Raw genomic sequence first — 20,546 nt, 5'->3', positions numbered from 1 at the left:
AGTTTCATAACTTTACAATGGGAATGTATTGTTTTTATATTGTGTTTATTTATTTATTATTGTGAGCCGCCCCGAGGCTTCGGTGAATGGGGTGGCATAGAAGCCGCTCCATTCTACAGACTACAAAACATTGCAGTCTGGAGGGCTTCTGTGCCTTGTCCCAGCCAGCCATGCCCTCCTAGGCGATATTCCATTCCATACCCCCTCCCAAGTCAGAGGGCTGTTTCATAGCTATCCAAAGGGGAACAGCAACAAAATGTTGCCGTCTGGAATGCTCCGGTTCCTTGTTCAGCCAGCCAGCCACGTCCTCCTCGGTGATACTCCATTCCATACCCTCTTCCATTGCTTTTCTGTCACTCTGCACAACAATCGATTAGCATCCTGTGGCCGATGAGCATGCTCCACCCTCACCGAGTATATTTGGAGGTTCCCATCCCCTTACAGATTCTTTGTCCTGAAAACATTATTCTGCTTTCATAAAACTGGAAGTTCCTTCGTCTTGTGCCTATCTGGTGCCATTCTGGCTTCGTAAGCACGTACTGGTGCCCAGACGTTGGAAATACAGCAGTCCTATTTAATGACAGGCTGTTGATCCTCCCTCAGACCCCCCCATAATCGCACGCTGGGTCTCCCCCAGCTTCTCATTTGGGCATTACTGCATCAAAGAGACGTGGATTGTTATTTCAACCTGGACTCACAGAAACAGTTTGCCTTGATTTTCCTGCCGCAGGTCCATGGGAGGTGCTGCAGCACCAGACGAGACGTGGAAGGGAAAGCTGAACGTGTCATATAATGTGGGGCCCGGGTTTTCAGACCCCCATGCCATGAGGTCAGTTGGAACACTTCTGCCATCCTTGCTTGTCTGCCTGTCTCCCTCCCTCCCTCCCTCCAACTCACAGGCTGGGATTCAAGAAATAAATTCAAACAGAGAAACCGAAGGGGTGGAGTGGAATCGCAGCTGCCCTGCTTTTCGATGTTATGATTTCTCCAGCCATGAAAAATTCCCCCCAAAAGTCTGTGTAATGGAGAGCAAAGGTGTGTCGTGTGCACTCAGCCCTAGTTTTGAACACTTCAAAATGCTATATGAACGCTATGCATATTTGTTGCCTGAAGGGCAGGACTTCAACTGGTGAAGCTTCTTCATCCCTGCATCTTTCTGATGGGGAAGAGATCGTTTGTTGAGTCCTAAAGGTTTCCATTTTGCTGTTGTAGCTGAAGTACTGCCAATTCATTTTAAAGCTAAGAATATTTCTAAAGCTTTGGTTATACCTTAAGCAGTGTTCCATGACCCTTCTGTCCGTCCCTCCCTCCTCCCTTCCTTCCACGTTTTTAAAATGAACCAAAAGGATCCCTGGACACACTGTGTGTGAGTAAGAAAATGATGCAAGGAGAGAGTCTGCTTAACCCTTTCCCTCCCATTGTTTCCATCTCAAAGTTGACCTGCTTTTTCAACTAGAGGGGAAGGTGTGTGTGTTTGCAGGTCCCCAAAATGCCTGTCTTTTTCCTTGCTCAAATGAAAAAGCAGCCCACTGAAAAGGATTCGGTGGCCTGTTCATTGCTGCTGTGCATACATTCACCCATTGCTTTCTGGATGAGTCACTTAAGCAAGATCAGGACTGTTTTGGACAGGTTCTACAGGAAGAATAGCAAGGCAGTTATTAAAGGAATTCAGCGCAGTAAATTTTCCCACTGTCCAAAAGCTAGGATATTTTATTTTATTTTATTTTATTTTATTTTATTTTATTTTATTTTATTTTATTTTAAGCCATACCAAGGTCTCATGGCCTTTACCTTGTCAGGAGCACCAAAGGTAATTGCTTTGAAGTTGTTTCCCCCAAGATAAGAGCTGCATTTGCTCTGAGAACCAACACTGTTTGCTTTACCGAAGCACCTTTGTCCCTCACCTGTCCCCCGGGAATCGGGGGTAAGGGCCTGTGTGTGCAGGCAGCCTTTGAAACAGGGGAGGAGCATGGGGAGAGAAATGTATAAAATCCACGTCAAGAGGCACTGTCTTTTGGGCAGAGGAATTCATGCATCATTTGCCCAGGTGACTTTGGAGGCCCAAGGAGCATCCCCTAGCCTTTTCATCAGGGGTTAGTGCAACGAGTACCTGAAGACCTGCTCCCATTTCTTTGTGGTAGCATTTCCCAAGCTCAGAGCTTGTCATTTTCTGGCACCAGGAGAAGGCCTCCTCCTTCCATTCATTCCTCAATCAGACCCAGGTGCTTCTGTATCAGTTCTTGTTTCTTAAATACCAAAACAGTGTTAAAATTCTGCTTTAGCTGGCCTTACTGTTCTTTCCCTGAATGGCTTCTTCCTGTTTCTTTAGGAAGATCAGAATGCACGTTCACACCCTCAATCAAATCACAAGAATATACAATGTCATTGGAACCATCAAAGGATCTGTGGAACCTGGTGAGCTTTTGGCTTTGTGACGGCTGATTTTAAGGTTCTCCTGATGTGAACATGAAATAAGTCTGGGCACTGTGGGGAAGCTCTCTAGATAATGTACCGTGCAGCTTGTTGGACTTGGGATCCAGGAGATCTGAGTTCTAATCCTCACTTGACTATGAAACTTAGTGGGTGACTTTGGGACAGTCACTCACTCGCTGCCTAACCTACCTCACAGGGTTGTTGTGAGAACAACAAATGGAGTGGAGGAAGACTGTGTAAGCCTCCTCGGGTTTCTCGCAAGAGCAAAATGGGGATGGAAATGAAATAATTCAACAACATTGTGGGGTGGGATAGATACTCTGAAGCCCTACAGATATTTTGTACTACAAAATCAATCATCCTTTGTGGGCTGTACTTATGGGAGTTCTGACTGACAGCTCTGGAGGAATGGATTTTCTATCTTTTCTCCCCCCTCTGCACCACCACTCCCCTGAAAAATATTTTGTAGCTCACCCATCCATTCCTAGACCATTGAAACAGTTTCACGGTCTGGACCCAGAAAGAAAAGTCTGCCAGGGTTGTTCTGAGTCCAGTCTGGTTCTCTGAAATGTTCTCCATCTCTTCCCTAGATCGGTATGTCATTTTTGGAGGCCACAGAGACTCCTGGGTGTTTGGGGGCATCGACCCAACCACGGGCGCAGCCGTTCTTCAGGCAGTTGCTCAGAGTTTTGGCAACATGGTGATGAAGGGTAACATAAATCGGAAAATATGGAGCATGTGGGGGTCCTGAGCAGCCGAGACCCCCATACAAGCTTGATAAGAATGCAAATAATGAGCAGTAGCCCAAATTCAGCGGTCTAGCAGGGAGCTGTCTTTGCAGTGATGGTTGCATGCATGCCAATGCACCCGGCTAGCTAACACTGAAAGGTTTTGTGCCAGTCAGCTTTTGGGGATGGATGGGGCCCTACAAACACCCCACAGGAAAAAGAGATCTCTTAAACATGGCGTGATTTCTAGCCCCACCTTAGGAACATAATTAATTATGTTAATAATTAGCAGCAGAACTGAAAACAGAACTGCTAAGAGTGAGCTCTTATACTAATCTACGGTGCATCTGCACTTCTAATATTGTGCACAATTCTGGTTGAAAAAGGACACGACTAAGTTGGGAAAAGTGCAGAGAAGGGCAACAAAAATGATCGGGGGCTGGAGCAGTTTCCCTATGAGGACGGCCCAGCTACTGGGACTGATTAACTTAGAAAAAGGGTGAGTTAGGAGAGAGAGGATAGAGGTGTTAAAAAGTATTCATGGTGTGAAGGAGGAGACATTCTCTCTCTCTCTCTCTCTCTCTCTCTCTCTCTCTCTCTCTCTCTCTCTCTCATAACACTCAAACCTGGAGTCATCCCATGAAGCTGATTGGTAGGAGCTTTAGGACAGATAAAAGGAAGTACTTCTTCATATGACGAGCAGTCAAACTATGGAACTTGCTGCCCTGGGAAGTGGTCATGGCGTCCAATCTGGATGGCTTTAAGAAGGGATTGGACAGATTCATGCGAGGGGAGGCTCTCGGTGGCTACTAGCCTCGGTGGCTATGTGCTTCCCTTTCACCAGAGATGGCACACCTGCATACCAGTGGCTGAGGAGCTTGGGCAGGTGGCGCTCTTGTTCCCATCCTGCTCGAGCAATCCCGTGGACAGCCGGCTTGCAACCATGAGAATGGAGTGCGGGACCTGCACTGAGCATTCGTCTAGTTCCAGCATGGCTTTTCTTACGTTCCAACACTGACCAGCCTTTTTTCTTGCTGTGCAGACTATTCAGGGGCAGGCATTTAAATGCTCCTGATTATCTGAAAGAGGATCGTGTCTTTTTTTTTTTTTTTAGACCAAGTCAAGCAGGAATCCTGTACCCATTTACCCGTGACTGGATGCTGAAAAGCTGCACAGTCAGTCAGTCACAGGGGGAAAGTAATTAATTAATCAGTTCAACTTATATTCCACTAAATTGGCCCAAGGGCCCTCTAAGCAGATTACAGTCAAATAAAAACAAATCATAACAATGACAATAAGAACAAACAGTTGCAACACAGTAAAAAAATGTAAATAAGTACATTTGTGGATAAATAAATGCTTTCCTGAGTAACTTCAGTTGTGTGTGTGTGTGTGTGTGTGTGTGTGTGTGTGTGTGTGCAGGTTGGAGGCCTAGAAGAACCATCATTTTTGCCAGCTGGGATGCAGAAGAATTTGGTTTATTAGGCTCCACAGAATGGGCAGAGGTAAGCAACTGACAGTCTATGATGGGGTGCAGAACCTCGTGCCTGGGCATCGAATCCAGCCCTTCTAAGACCTCAAAACAACCCTCTGGAGTTTGCTCCCACCCTCTTTTCACCAAACATCAATCAATTGGTGGCTTTTCTGCTGTTTTCTTCCCCATTCTGAAGGTTGAAATTGAAAACAAAACTGCCAAGATTGAACTCTCCTTATATAAATCGTTGGTGTTCCCACACTTAAAAGCTTGTGTAAAGTTTTGGTCACTGTTCCTGAACACACACATCACACACATCACATCACATCACATCACACACATGTGTATGTGAACATCACACAGCCAGTGTGGTGTAGTGGTTAAGAGCATGGGACTGGGACTCAGGCGATCCGGGTTCTAGTCCCCGCTTGGCCATGGAACAAACTGGGTGACTTTGGGCCAGCCAGACTCTCAGCCCAACCTACCTCACAGGGTTGTTTTTTGGGGGATAAGATGGAGGAGGAGAATGACGTAAGCTGCCTTGAGCCCTTTGTAGGAAAAAGGCAGGATACAAATTGAAAAATAAATAAATAAATAAATAAAAATTCCCATCTGCATCATTCACGTTAAATAAGCAGAGCTACTGGACTGTCTTCTGACAGTAACTCTGGGGCTTCGTACCCACTGAAAGATGCAAGTCAAGGAAACAAAGAGACTGCCTGGGGTCTGGGAAGATCTCTGGGGGGCGGGGGGAATGGATCCAAATCTCTCTGGCTTTCGTAGCTCATATTTTTGAAAGTAGTTTGTCTTCCATTCCATCTGCTAGCTAATGGAGGCAGCCCAGTAATGCTTTTTTCTTCTTGCAACCACAGGAAAATGCCAAAATTCTGCAGGCCCGGGCCGTGGCTTACATCAACACGGATTCTTCCATAGAAGGTGAATGACCTTTTGCCATAATCCAAACAGTTGTGAGCTAGACTTTAGGGCTTAGTTCTGCCAGACGTTCACATGCAGCGTGGGGCTGGCTTCTGCTGGCAGCCAATTCAAACGATGCACCATCCACTTCTCCTTGATGGCTCATGTTAGCAGCCAACTTGGGCAGACTTGTCCTCCCTCACCGACTCGCCTGGAGTGATTCAGAGTCTCCCCAAGGTGAGAAGGCAGCAAAGCTTTGGCAAACTGAATGTGAATGGCTTTGTATTTTTTCCTAGTGTGTTGGCATGATACGAAAAGCTCTGGGTGCTTTTGTGCCTCATTCATGGAGGTTTGAGGGATAGGGTGAGGCAGGTCTACTCGAGACCCTCTTATCTTTTTGTATGAATCCTTCAGTCTTTTGCAGTCTTTTTTCTGTATCAAGGCTTTTGCGATGTCTTCTGACTGCTAGAACTAGAAGTCTTCTATCTGAGCTACCCTTTCCCTAGCATGCACAGACTGGTGGACAAATAGAAAATATGTGTGTGTGTGTGCGCACGCGCACACGCACAAGGGTGGAGGTAAGCTGTGGAATGGGGAGAGAGGGTTCCCCAAGGTCAGGTGGAAGATCTTACGTGACATGAGTGTTTCTTCTCATGAGAGGTCTCTTTTCTCTGAAGGCAGATTCTACAGCTGACTTCCTTGGTGTCTACAATATCTTGTTATCTCATGGGAAGCTGCCTCCTCCTCCTCTTTACATTACATTTATACCTCACTTTTTCCCTCTTGCAAGGAACCCAAGACAATTTACAAGGTTCTCCTACTCTCCATTTATCCTCACAACAACCCTGTGAGGTAGGTTAGGCTGACTCAAAGTCACACGGTGAATTTCAAAGGTGACAGAAAGCAGAGATCTGAGTACTAGAACCCCAATCCAGCACTCTGGCTATGACACCAGACCAGCTCTCAGCCATTTACAAAGTTCTGTAGGAAGAAAATCTTAACGCTGTTCAAGAAAGCTGTGGATGATGACACGCCTTGACTCATCCTGAAGCATTCAACCAGTTTCCCACAGTTATGTAAAAAATACTGGAGTGAACCCAATATCTAACTTTTAACTTCTTCAAAGTCACTGGATCCAGGGAGGAGACACTGCCTGTTCCTACAGATATATTGTCTGCAGGCTGAGTGGGAAACTGCAGCTCTGGCAGCTTTTGCCTTGTTGTTGCATGTCTGTTTCTAACATGCCTTGGGCACAGGGCCAAATCTGGACTCTGGATGCTGTAGAAATTGGCTCTGGATAATATGGCAACCCCTTTGCACATAAGCCATCGAGATGGGGGTTGACCACCATCCAGAGCAACCTCCCCTAGTCTGGTTTCCTCCAATTGCTGTTGAATTCATCACCCCTGAGTCTCACTGCCAGTTAGCTAAGCCTTGAAGGAAGCATTTCAGCTTCTTAGAATGGAATAAAAGCATGCACCATGCTGGGAAGCTACCAAGTGATTGACAGCTGGGAAAGTGGGGGAGGCAAGGGGAAGGGGGTGGCTACCCGGGGAACCCAAATTTGGCCCCACTGCATGAGGTTCTGCAGCCCTGGAGAAGACAAGCAGCCACACGGCTACGAGGCTTCCCATAATGACTTTCTTTTAACTGGATGCTTTCAATTTTATTTTAAAAAGTGAAGCACATTAATGCTGAAAGGAAGCGACTCTGCTCTGTGCTTTGATTTTCAGGCAACTACACATTAAGAGTAGACTGCACGCCACTCCTCAATCAACTGGTGTACAATCTGACTAAAGAGGTACAAAGAGTTAAGCATCCTTCCTCCTCCTGCTCTTTCTCTTCATCTTACTCACCTTTCTTTGCACCCCGTGGTGATTTCTGTCAAGTGCAGAAAACAGCTTCTTGAAAATCTCAGTTTTTAATTTCAAGCTTCTAGATCTTATGATTACAAAAGGCAGGTGTGCACCCTGGTCTTGCTTTGGCCAAATGTTATGTAGAATCTCCTCAGGGCATCTTCTAATATCAAATCTTCTCAGGAATCTGTGAACCACATTCCAGCAACAACACATGGTTCTACAACAACCCACATTCAACCCACTCAACCCTATCTGAGTGTGGGTTACCGTGTTGTCTGAACCCAGCTGAAATAACACATTTACAGTTTTCAATCCAATGACAAGCCATGGCTATTCTTCATGGGTCGTTTCTGGTGCTGTATCTCAGGAAGGGGCTCCGTATGATTAAAGAGGCTGTGGAGTTCAGGAAGTCACTCGGCTTTCTGGTCACCCTTCTCTGACTTTCACATCTGGAACATGGACATCTATGAAATCTGGAACCCTCCATGTATAGGGACTGCATGCTAGGACATGTGTGCAAGTGCAGGTTTCATCCATGCCGGTTAGTTTTCTCAGAAATCCTTGGGTTGTGCTGCAGTGGCAGGAGAGTTGAAGGCAACCAGGTGTGAGACCCCATAATACCCACCCCCCATAAGCAGGACATTTTATCTGAAAGCTTAGAGCTAATGTGGTGGTCTGAGTGTTGGACTGGAGACCTGGAGATGCTGCCTCTAGTCCCCACTTGGCCACGAATCCCACTGGGTGACCGGACCAGTCACTCCCTCTCAGCCTGCCTCACCTCACTGGGTTGTTGTTATGAGGATAAACAGCCATTTAAATCACCTTCGGCTCCTTAGAAGAGGTAAAAGGCAGGATATCAATGCAATGTAATAATAATCAGGTTAACTAATACTGTCCATAAAGGCATCTTCAGAGATGCACTTTCAGCCGCTTAGAATCTGAGAAAGGGTTAGGAAACTACCAGACTCTCACCGATCGAAAGGGGTATGGGAGGATCCCTGGAGACCCCGATTCTGCGCTGCTGACCTGTGCGGATCCATGCTCACTGCATGGATGCTGGAGGATGTGGCTGGAGGAAGGCATAAGGTCAGGTGTGTGGCCAGTGGGGGATCTTGGATGCTTCTTGCATCAGGCACATCCTCTTTAAGCGAGTAATGCGTGAAGGAGCCTCCAGCATGGCTAGAATATTCACTCTTCCTTTTCACTCAACCCTTTTTGCCTCCTCTCATTTTATCAACTGTGGGTTTGTCTTCTTCAAGTCATCGTATGGAGAGAGTAAAAAGTATTTATATATTTAGAACAGGAACAATAGACACAATGGTTCGTGCAGGCTTTATCTGTTTGTTTTGTGTTTGCATTGCTTAATATATACAAATTTCTAAGTGGGTCACAGTAAAAGCAGCTCTTCTCCCTCTCTAGATCCCAAGCCCTGATGAAGGGTATGAAAGCAAATCTCTGTATGACAGCTGGCTTGAAAAAGACCCCTCCCCAGAAAGTAAGAACCTACCCAGGTAAGATCTTGTCTAGCACGCAACTGGAGGTCTCTCACACTTCATTGTGTATATGTATAAATGAGCCATCAGCGTTCTCACACCACAGACACACCCATTCTTGTCCCATCTTTTCCCTTCCTGCAAAGAACCTAAGAATACCTGTTCGTCCTCCTCTCTGTCTTTTCTTCACAACAACCCAGTGCAGTAGATCAGGCTGAAAGTCCATGACTAGCCCCAAGTCACCCAGTGAGGTTCATGGCTGAGTGGGACTAGAACCCTGATCTCCTGAATCCCAGGCTGACACCAGTCAATCAATCCTCATTATGCGGGCCAAGACGCAAGACACATGCTCCAGCCTTAACACTACGCCAGATCTCCCAGCTTTATCCTATCAGCTCATCAGTCACTGCTTAAGGATGTTCCAACCAGCCCGTCTCCTTGGCTGGCTAACTGTGCTGTGATAAGGAAGTACCAGCTTTACAGCTACCCATAAGATGGCTTAATGGAGGCCAAATCCCTATCCGTGAGGCAGGCCATGCTCCAGAGCTATCTTTTGACTGTCCAGTTCATGGCTGAGTGGCCACTGGGTCCACTGGATGCAACACCAGCATGTTTTTTGAATTAGCAGGGCACTGGCATCCCCTGCCACTTCCACCCGAATTCCACCCCTGCTCTGAGGTTATTTGTTTATTTAATTGCTACACCACCCTGAAGTTAGCTGCGGTTCTCAGAGCTAACCAGGGTAGGGTTTTTACAATGATATATGTGGCCCTGTGGAAATGCAAAGAAGTGTTTTGGGGTGACCCAGTCTAGAATGGAGAATTCAGACCCCTTCGGTTCACACAGGAGCTGCTCCTAGCAGGGATGCAAACTCCTTGAACTGGTTTTTTGGGATTGCCTTGTTGGGTCCTAGGTGCTGGGAATAGGTGGGATATAAATAAACACCATCACCACTGTCATCGTCGTCGTTGTCATCCCTGCTGCCTGCATTTCCTGGTTCCCCCTGTGGGCACAGCTCCAGGCACTGTTACAGTGTTGTGTGCATGGCAAAATCTCGCACCACACGGTTGAATCCACCTCTGCCCCATTTTCTCTGGCAGATTTTACAAGGATTCTTTCAGGCCCCCTCTCCACACTTGCAAAGGATGAGACTTTCCTTCTGAAGCCCAAGTTCCAAAGCTTTTGAGGGGTGGCATTGTGAGAGACCTGGTGATAACCTGCTTTTCTTCCCGCTCTGGGCAGGATAAACAAACTTGGATCCGGTAGCGATTTCGAGGCGTTTTTCCAGCGGCTGGGGATTGTATCAGGCAGAGCACGTTACACTAAGAATAGGGTAAGCCGATCAGCCTGTTGGAAGCTGACACTGCTGTTTGTGGGTGTATTTTTGGAGGGCTGCGACCGCTTCTTTGCAGTGGGGCTCCTTTTCTGTCTTGTGGTGTCCAGTTCTTTCTGAGTGGAAAAAGAATCCTAAGGGCATTGCTCTGCAGATGCAGGAGTGCCTGTACTGGCCCCAGATTCTGGAGGGTGCTTGGGCAAGACAGCTATGCAGTCCAGGGTCCCCTTCTGTGGGCAGCCTCCCCTCTCCCTGCCATGGTCCCCAGATGCTCCTGCTCTCATCTCTTTTTCATCACTGCTGCTGCTCATTCGACAGGCAGAGAGCTGAGGAGCAGTTAGGCCACCGCACTCTTTGCTCCTCTTCCTCCTCGCCTCAGTCATCTGGGCCCTGCAAGAAGCAGGTGAAGAGCAGGTTGCTGCGGCAAAGTGGAGGAGAATGTCCAGGATGCTTGTGCCAGTGGCCCCTGCTGGAGTGAGGGCCCTTGGCATGTGCCTGATCATGCCCACTCTTGACACCAGCCCTGGGAAGTACCACTCGATGCTTCTGCAAAGGTGGATAAAATGGAAAGATGTTCTTTGCCCATTTGCTCCAGGAGAAAGTAGACATGACATTCGTCCTGTAGTTTGCCTGTGTCTTTCACTGAGCCACAGACTGGATCAGGACTTTGGCACCAGGGCAGGGGGAAAGGAGGGCATTAACCCTTCGATGCTGCTTTGGCCGTACTTGGAATCACAACTGCAGCCACCTTGACTGGTCAGCTTATGGGTGGGTGGAGGGGTGTTCTGCTACATGGGAATCTGAACTTGGAAGGTTTCTGGCTGCAACTCAAATATCACACTGAGACGGAGTAATGAAGCAGAGTATCTCAGACTGCAGGTGGGAGAACCTCATTATTTAATATTAGCCTGCCTTAAAAAACAACTATGCAATCCAACAAAAAGCCTTGTCTTCATCATAAGCAGAAAATGAGCACAGCATGGAGCAGACTCAGGGGAAGTCTCTTTCTTCCCTGGTGCTAGATGGTGTTATTTTTTGCTTGTGAGGAGGTGTGCTTTTTGTATGGCATCCCACTTTGCCATCTGAAGTGGTGCAGTCTACAGCATCTGCTAAGCAGCTGCATTTTGCCACTGGTGTGGACCGGATTTTAGAAGCCTAGGTTGAAGAGGAAGCTTTGTGGTATAATACACACCACAATGGAAATTGCAAGACATAAAATGACAACAGAAACCAGAATCCTATTAGTAGGAGGACTAAATAAGATAATCTGGCCTACTTAAATTAGAAAATGTGAGAGGGAATAAGTTAATACCAGTACATGCATTATTGCTGTTGTTGTTGTTATGTGTTGTCAATTCATCTCTGACTTAGGGCAACCCTACAAATGATAGTCCTTCAAATCATATCCATGACATCCTGTTCAGCTTTGTAAATTCAAAGCTGTGGCTTCCTTTATGTAGTCCATCCATCTCATGTTTGGTCATCCTTTTCTTCTTCTGCCTTGGACTTTCACTAGCATGATTGTCTTTCTCCAGGGAGTCTTGCCTTCTCACAACGTGCCCAAAATATGACAATTCATTTTTTCTCATTTTTGCTTCTAGAAAAGTTCTGGTGTATATGCATTAGTAGCAACAAAACTGGAAGCAACAGCAACCTCCATTAACAGCTGTTGCTAGTTGTGAAGTCATGTCCGACCCATCGCGACCCCATGGACAACATTCCTCCAGGACTTTCTGTCCTCCACCAGCCCCCAGAGTCCACTCAAGCTCACACCAACTGCCCCAGTGACTCCATCTAGCCACCTCATCCTCTGCCGTCCCCTTCTTCTTTTGCCCTCTATTGTTCCCAGCATTAGGCTCTCCTCCAGGGAGTCCTTCCTCCTCATTAGGTGGCCAAAGTATTTGAGTTTCATCTTCAGGATCTGGCCTTCTAACGAGCAGTCAGGGTTGATCTCCTCTAGGACTGACCGGTTTGATCGCCTTGCGGTCCAAAGGACTCACCGGAGTCTTCTCCAGCACCACAATTCAAAGGCCTCAATTCTTTAACAGAGGGCTGGATAATTGTACAGACCCTCAAAGGTCCTCTTTTGCAAGCCACTGATGATGCAGGAAAGCACTTTCAAGGCAAAATAAATTGATTAAAAGAAATATTGGTAGCAGTGGGGGAGAAAAAACCTGCCTGGAAGACTGGTCTTGGAAGAAAGCCTTCAGGACTTTGTATAGCAACGGATGGAACCCCTGGCCTCACCTGACTTCTCAGGTCATGAGTATAATGGGCTGCTGTGGCCAACTCATGGCTGGAACAGCCTGGCATTTCTTCCCCCAGCCCATGTGGGTCAGGAGTCTCACACAGAAGCCCTCTGGAGCTGGCATGGCCCCATAGGAAACAACAGTGTGTATTGCTGATAAAGCTCTCAGACTGGGGCTTTTCCAGAATTTGGCTTGCCTAAGTGAAGACTTTTAAAAAAAGGGTCTTACTACAAAAAAAGATACAATGCTGAGTATAGTTTCTCTCTTTCCTGCTTGATGAAAATACTGGTGCTGTTTGACCTGTTTGTTTCATCCCCTTTACAGAAAGTGGACAAATTCAGTAACTACCCTCTTTACCACACCAGCTATGAGACCTTTGAGCTGGTCGAGCGGTTTTATGACCCCGCTTTCAGGAAGCAGCTTGTTGTTGCTCAGCTGCGGGCAGGCCTCGTGTATGAGCTGGCCGATGCCCTGCTCCTTCCTCTGCATTGCCAGGATTATGCAGAAGCTTTGGAGACCTATGCCAATGGAGTCCATGATCTGGCCAAGAAACACAAAAAGCAACTTGAGCTGTATGGAGTGTCCTTTGGTGAGTGAGACTCAAAAACTATTTTAAATCCACATCATGATGGTTTTTATCGGAGAGGGGGAGAAGGTATCATTATAGCATGTTTAAATACATTTTTATTTCACTCTTTAGTCCACCATTTCCCAGCACACAAAGATAAGAAATACATCTCTACTTGCGGATGTATCATCTAAAAGATGGGACCAAGGGGAAGATGGATGTGTGCATGCGTGGAAGGGGGAGGCAAATTCAAGCACTCAGAATTTAGTTGCAGACAATCAGCATGTCATAGAACAGTCCTTACTGAACCCTCCTCTGATGCCTTCACTGGTGACCACTGGTACCAAGAGAGAGAGTGGATCAAGGGATGATCAAGGGGTACCTCCCATCCCAATCTACTAATAGATGGATGGATGATTTGCAGCAGATGGAGAAGGATTTTGGACTCAGCTGTTGAACAGTCACAGCAACAAAATGACCTTTCCCCACCCCAAAAGCAGCTGAGATGAAGAAAGTTTGGGGTAAACAGGAGTGTCTTTGGGTGTGGAAAATCTGGGGTGGGGGGCGGAGGAGATCAGGTTTGATATACAGAATGAATTCTTGACCTCATAACTCTAAGTCTGTATCTTTTGTACCAGGCTCTGGTTGGTGGATCTCAAGCTTCTAGTAAAAACAAGCAAGCAAGCAAGCAAGCAAACAGCTTCCCTAAAGTAGCTTCTGCAAACTCACACACCCCTCCTTCCTGGATATGAATTGCAGACACAGAATTTTAGAGCTGGGGTGGCCAATCACAGGCTGTCTATTTTAACCCCCTTCTTGATGTAGGCATGCCACAACGGGAGCATCTTCCAGAGGGCTGCTTAACCCAGCCTCTACCTGAAGATCTCTTGGTGGTAAAAGAGAGCCTATCTCCCCTCTACAGTGGATCCTTTGTTCCATTGTTGAACTACTCTTCCAAGGAAGGTTTCGTAATGTCCAACCAAAATCTACCCTCTAGTCCAGTCCTTTGGGAGAACAGAGAATGAGAACAAGTTTTTGCCTTCTTCCTGTCCCAGCTCACCAAGGGCTATTTGAAGGACTACCTTGACACCCGGCTGTCTACTTTTCTCCATGCTACGAAGCACACGTCTTACTTTCTGTACCCCTGCCCAACTTCGTTTTCTTCATCAGAACTCTTCCAGGTTCATCTTATCCTTTGTCAGGCCCAGCACCAGGTCCAGAGCTTGGCCCAGTTATCAAGATGAAGTAGGACTGGGGCAGAGTAACGGAGAGCTTAGAAATGGTGGTTCTCTTAATGCAGCCTAAAAACATGCTGGCCATTTTAGCAGCCCTTTGGTATGCCTCTTACCCAGTTAAAAGGGAGATAAAGACCATGTGGTCTGTCAAATCATAACAGCATCTTCAAGTAACGCAGACATGCTCCTAAGGAAAAGGGCTTAATTTATGTGACCCTGTTCACCTAATGCTTCTGGGTGGTTTTAGTTAATTGCTTTCTGACCTGCGCCTAGGAGTTGTTTCTGCCTTGAGGAAGTGCTGAGGATCTTCTGTTGCATATTCAGGTCCCTTCCTCTTAAAGAACTACCCTTCCCGGAGTATTCTGGGAGAATCAGGGCTGGCACTGGGCTTGAGAGTGCACTGGGAAAGCTGTCCCCTCCTGTCCCACTCCTGCATTAATTTGTGCTCAGCTTCTGCAACCTCTTGGTTCAGGGCTTCTCTTCCATGTGCCACCATTTGTCCCCAGCATGGCTTGCTCTGGTCCCTGGTACCAGCCCAGTTACCAGCAGCTCAGGTACCAGATAGCAGCAGGTACTCTGGTACCAGCCCAGGTTGTGAGCAGCATCAGAGAAGGGCAGCAGCAGTCAGACAAATAAAAATGGCAGACACTTTGCTTGGTACTCCCCAAGTTGGAGATGCCAGTTTTTAGTTGGAGATGCCAGTTTAACTATGACCTTCTGCATGCAAGCCATACTTCCTGACCCCTTTCTCAAATATGCTTTCCCATTTTTTTTGTTAGCTTACTAATGGTGTGACTCCGTGTTTGCAGATCCGCTCTTTTCAGCTGTGGCTAATTTCACAGATGCAGCAGCTGATTTCCAGCACAGACTGTTGCAGCTCGATAAGAATGAGTAAGTTAAAAAAGAAGTAAGCATTTGTTTTACACAGTGGATGCATAGTTAAGGATTAAAATGAGGCATCTTAAGAAATGTTCGTTTATATAGCAATGGCACAGAACAATACAATATCTTATAATGGAAAGTGGGGATATCTATTTATAACAGGGGTGTTGAGTTTCTTTCAGTCCTCTGTCCAAGACCTGGAGAGTCATGGCCAGGTAGGGAAAACATGGGTGGAAACCTATTTCAGTGCATGGGCCAAATTCTCTTTCAAAGAAGCCCTTGGAAGCTGCATTCCAATGATGGAGAGGACCAAAGGGAAAGGAGAGATGATGATGATGATGATGATGATGATGATGATGATGATGATGATATCCTAATGTAGTTTAGCCTAAAGCTCTTCGTGCCAGTAACGAAGCCTCAGAAGAAGACTTTCTGCCTTTTAGAATGGGGAACAAAATGCCCAATGACTGGGAAACCATCAAATACCAGTTGTGGGAAAAGAGTAAATGTACATCAGTGAGTAAAGGTACAGTCATCTGGAATACCCAAGAGGACTTGGCCAGGACCTCTGGAAGGTCCTGGCCCTGATTAACAAGTAGCAATCCATCAAGGCTGCAATTCTCACTTATCTGGGAACTTTAGTGGCACTTACATGTGAGTAGAAGGTAATGCAATATGACCAACCAAAAACATGAGAAAACAGAAGAATGGAGAAGAGAGTTGGTTGATCAAGAAGTAGACTTACTTACCTCTGTCCTGCAGATGTGTTGGACTACAATTCCCATCATCCCCCAGCCAGCATGGTAAAGATGGTTTCTCATGTCTGGGAGTATTTGATGCTTTCCCCTTTGTCTCCAACTTTTGCAGTCCCACTGCTGTACGGATCATGAATGATCAGCTGATGCTACTAGAAAGAGCTTTCATTGATCCTCTTGGGTTGCCCGGTAGGCGGTTTTACAGGTAAGCCATCATGGCACAGGGAAGCTTAGTTTTCAAAGCATAGCTAGGTAGTTCTTGAACACTCCCTTAAAGGTCCCAGGGGAAGTTGCAAACAAAAGGATTAAAACATCCAGCTGCCCAGGCAGCCAGGGTCTAGAGATTCCTCCCCATAAATTTTCACCCCTGAGAAAAGTCATTGGTTTGGTGGGGTCATTGGCCAACACTAGGATCACTGCCCAGTTTCTAGATGATGGGATTTTCTCATTGCATTGCACTGATGTAGATATGATGTGAAACTATGCTCTGAATTTGGTTGCAATGCCATGGTTATGAAAGAACCTGCAAGCATTTACCATGAATAGTACTTTGCTTTGGACTTCAGACAGGGCAAGCAATGGTCAGGAATTCTGGGAGTTGTTCAAAAGACATGGAGAACATGAGGTTAGAGGAAGTTGCCTTAGGAACATCTAGCCACAATGGAGTCATCTTTCCCCAGCTTACCTTCACCAGCACCAGTATGACCAGGACCTCTGCTGGGCCAGCAGTCACCTACCTCTCCAGTCTTGCTAGCCAAAACATCCCTGTAAGCCAGGCTTCTTCTCCTACTTACAGAAGGTCCCCCTTCACCCTCTTGGCTGCAAAAGTTAACAAACCACCAACCCCACATTCATTGTAATTTATGATCCTACTTTATATTGAACTTTGGGGCAGTCCTAGCAGTAGAAGCTCCACTGGTTTTGCCAGTTTATTTTCTTTCATCCATTTAGAAGAGAAAAAACACTGTGCAAACACCAGGGAATCACCAAAGGATCAATGAGTGGAGAAAGAGTGTATGGCTGGATTGTGACCTTAGGCTTGAGTTTCTGAACTGTTGTGTGGTTTTCCATAAAGGACTGTGTAGCAGTGGGATGGCTCTTTGCTTGGAGCCCAAGTATAGACAGTCCTGGGCTAGATCATACCAAGCAACTTCCTATGTTTGTACACTAGCAACCCTTGGAAGGCTGGTCCATTTGTGTAAAGGGCTATGTCCTCCCAGTTCTGAATCGGTTCAATATTTTGGTTGGAATGCTATGGTTTACACTGGGGGGGGGGGGGGGTGTCTACACACTACTTAGGGAGGTTGTAGGTTCTTCCACACAGGAGGCGTGCAAGATGTAACAAAGAAGAAGGTTAAGACCTCTTCTTGCTGATACCAGAGTGTAGGACATGGAATAGTTAACTCAAGTTGTGACAACCCAGATTCAGGCCAGATATCAGGAAAAGTTTTCTCACTATCAGAGCAATATGACAGTGGAACCAGCTGCCTGGAGAGGTAGTGGGCTCTCCCACACTAGAGCCATTCAAGGAGAAACTGGATGGCCATCTGAGTGGGATGGTGTAATATGGTGACCAGCAACAGCAGGGGGTTGGACCTGATGGCCTTCTTGGCCCCTTCCAACTCTACTATTATGATTTTATGTCGCTGGACAGCCATGCTTTGCTTTGGAGTCCCGCACTGAGCAGAGTTGGACCTAATAGCATTATTGCGCCCTCCAACTTATTGTAATTCTGTGATTCCATGACCCCCAGAAAGAAAGATAAGGAGAGGTGGATTAACTTGATTCTCTTGGAGCATATCATGGATACCTTGTGCTCCTCCCAAGTAGTGCAGTGGGCTGTGAAAGATGGAATGGTTGCATAAGGTGTTTCAGGTATATGTTCCTTTGACGGTTTCAAGCATACCTGCCCCTGATGCATGGACTGTAGACTGCAGCCTTCCCCAGCCTGGTGCAGTTGGACTGGAACTTCCTGGATCCCTGATCAGTGCTGGCTTGGAATGACAGGAGCTGCTGGGGACATTTCTGGCTTACACTAACCTCCTGCATCATATACTCTGGGCACTTAGAAAGCATTTCAGGCCAAAGTACATGTGCTTATCAGAAAAGTTCCACATCGTTTGGTGTGCAACTCTTTGAGGGGATTGCCATGTCTGCATCTCACTGGCTATTCGTGACCGTCACTGGTGCAGACCTGGAGGTTCTACTTGAGTAAGACTGGCTCTGACTGGGGAGACACTGTAGGCTTTTCAGACTGTGTTATTCTTTCTTAGCGTTCTCTGAACAAGCTCTTTCCTTTCCTTTAAAAAAAAAATGTTTGATTGCTTTTATATAAGTCTCTGAAAATTACCCTAGGCTTATGAAGCACCCAGCACAGAAAGTAAGACATACTTTTTCTCCAAGAAATGGCTGGGAGATGGTTCTTTTGTTCTCTTCTGAACCTATGCATCCCTCATTCCACAGACACGTCATCTTTGCTCCAAGCAGTCGCAACAAGTATGCAGGCGTGTCCTTCCCTGGGATCTACGATGCCTTGTTCAATATCGAAAGCAGAACAGACCCACCCAAAGCTTGGGCAGAGGTGAAGAGACAGATCTCCATTGCAGCCTTCACAGTGCAGGCTGCTGCAGGGATGCTACAAGCTGTGATGTAGGACTGGAACCGTGCGCATTCCATGCCTGTGTAGAAGTTTCCCCTCCACACGGATGAAGCTTTCAACAGCAGCTCCAAGGTGGCTGTATTTTCAGAACAGATAATCAGAAAGGCCCATTGTGTTTGAGTAGAAAGTTGCAGTCCTTCTCTGTCTCCCAAGTCCTGCTTTCATCCTTCCTCCTGCTTTTCCAGCCTTTAGCTGCAACTTTCTGGAACGCTCACTGTTACCGCTGCCACCAGGAATTTAATTCCAGTCTCATTAATTAACTCCTCCCACAGCATTGTGACCAAGCTATAAGACTCCTTCATTGGACGTGGTTCAGAGGATGAGACACTGGTACTTAAACATTCTATGACGGTTAACAATAAATAAATAAAATTTTATTACTACAAGAAGCGTATTTGTTTTGAAATGTTCAGTAACTTACTTCCTTAGCGAGTAGACCAATGTTTCCCTTCACAAACACTCCTTGCTCTCAAATCCCACTTTCTCTTCTGAATGTACTTTGCACCATCTTTATCCTGTTTAGGTCAGTTTAATCTTCCCCTTCTGCATGCAGGTTTCCATCCACCTCTCTCTCTTTTATATAACATTGACAACATCAGGTTTTCAGGTCTCCAACCCCTGGGCCATGGACCGGTACCAGTCCTTGGGCTGTTTGGAAGTGAGCTGCACAGCAGGAGGCGAATGGCAGGTGAGCCAATGAAGCTTCATCTGTATTAGCATCTGCCTCCCAGTGCAAGCATCACCTCTGTAGAGCAGCTGAACAGACAGATGATCATTTTATTTATTTATTTAAACATTTTTAATTATGGCCCTTTTTTGGTATTTGGCCTCAAAAGAAGGAGGGAGCAGCAGCAACAGCAGAGCTGGACAGCAAGTGGAATGGAGAAGCTGGGGAGGGCACATGCAAGCAGAGAAGGGACTGGGAGGCAGCTAAGAGCTTGCCTGCAGGGCTGCAGGTCGGGGGAAGGCTCCCGATGATTCTGCATTGTGGTGAGTTATATACGCGAATTTCCCATTCAATAGACATGTCTCATGCTGGGTTTCCAATGTGTAACTGTTTGGATGGTTAAGCAAGAGACATGTGCATTAAATGGGAATTGAGGTTTTGGGTGAAGGCCATCTGTGGGGTTTGGGTTTGAAAAATGAGGGTTCTTGTGGAGCTCCTGCAGCCTGGAATGTGTTCTGGAGACAAATATTAGGTGAATGATGCAGAAAAAGAGCAGAAGCTAGAGATGTTGGAAATGCAGCATGAGGCATGTGCATTGAATGAGAAATTAGGGTTACGGTAGAGGCCCAGTTTAGGGTTAAGGGTTAGAAAAATAGGGTTTCCGGTGAAGCTCCTGAGGTTAAGAATCTTATCACAAGCCAAAGGGGTCAAGTGTAGAAGGGAAATTCTTCAAATCCTCAGCATGAAGAAGCATATTAAGATCATCTTTGCACATAAGCCTAACTCAGGGATTGACGGTTGGCACAATTGACATTTTGAATGTGCCCTGGTCCCATCAGTGATTGTCATGGCAGGTAAAAAGTTGGCAATGCCACCTGCTCTAGATTTTCACCCTTTTCTGGACTCCTCAGAATTATCTCCCATCTTTAATAAAGTCAATGGAGTTAGATATCACTCCATATATTTTAATACAGAGAAAGGGGAAACAGCCCCATGGAGAAAGTGGCTTGAGGGAGGGGGGCACCAAGTCCTCAGCGTGATGGGATCTCTCTCCCAAGCCACTGTTTGGTAGGGCAACCTTTCCCCTACTTCTGTTAAATTCTGTAGAGCAATCTCACTTCACTGTCTTTAGGGGAAAGTGTGCCGATCATGGGCACACTTGGGGTTCCTTATGAGTGCATGTCTACAGGTGCCACACGGACTCATTTGATAATAAAATGGTAGGAGGAAAAGGAAAGAAAAGCATTTGCTATGCTACACTTGCTGCACTAAGGCTGGCCTGCTAATGTGATACAA

The 20,546-nt window shown here is 46.4% G+C and overlaps 1 protein-coding gene across 1 annotated transcript in view; it reads left to right on the top strand.

Moving 5' to 3' along the window:
- The window catches only part of LOC123029294 (N-acetylated-alpha-linked acidic dipeptidase 2-like), a 33,074-nt gene extending 14,416 nt beyond the window's left edge, over positions 1–18,658 (top strand). Inside the window, exons 8-19 of the mRNA XM_044442107.1 lie at positions 731–829; positions 2,330–2,415; positions 3,024–3,143; positions 4,584–4,666; positions 5,508–5,571; positions 7,284–7,351; positions 8,829–8,920; positions 10,145–10,235; positions 12,809–13,073; positions 15,097–15,178; positions 16,037–16,129; positions 18,388–18,658. Of these exons, the coding sequence (XP_044298042.1) occupies positions 731–829; positions 2,330–2,415; positions 3,024–3,143; positions 4,584–4,666; positions 5,508–5,571; positions 7,284–7,351; positions 8,829–8,920; positions 10,145–10,235; positions 12,809–13,073; positions 15,097–15,178; positions 16,037–16,129; positions 18,388–18,577 (1,333 nt within the window). The 3' untranslated portion in view covers positions 18,578–18,658. The remainder of the gene's footprint in view (positions 1–730; positions 830–2,329; positions 2,416–3,023; positions 3,144–4,583; positions 4,667–5,507; positions 5,572–7,283; positions 7,352–8,828; positions 8,921–10,144; positions 10,236–12,808; positions 13,074–15,096; positions 15,179–16,036; positions 16,130–18,387) is intronic.
- Positions 18,659–20,546: the final 1,888 nt, after the last annotated feature.

Source organism: Varanus komodoensis, unplaced genomic scaffold, assembly GCF_004798865.1.
Source record: "Varanus komodoensis strain SLA01 unplaced genomic scaffold, ASM479886v1 scaffold4, whole genome shotgun sequence".
In the NCBI taxonomy this organism is placed as follows: Eukaryota; Metazoa; Chordata; class Lepidosauria; order Squamata; family Varanidae; genus Varanus; species Varanus komodoensis.
This window is presented reverse-complemented; position numbering and strand designations above follow the sequence as displayed.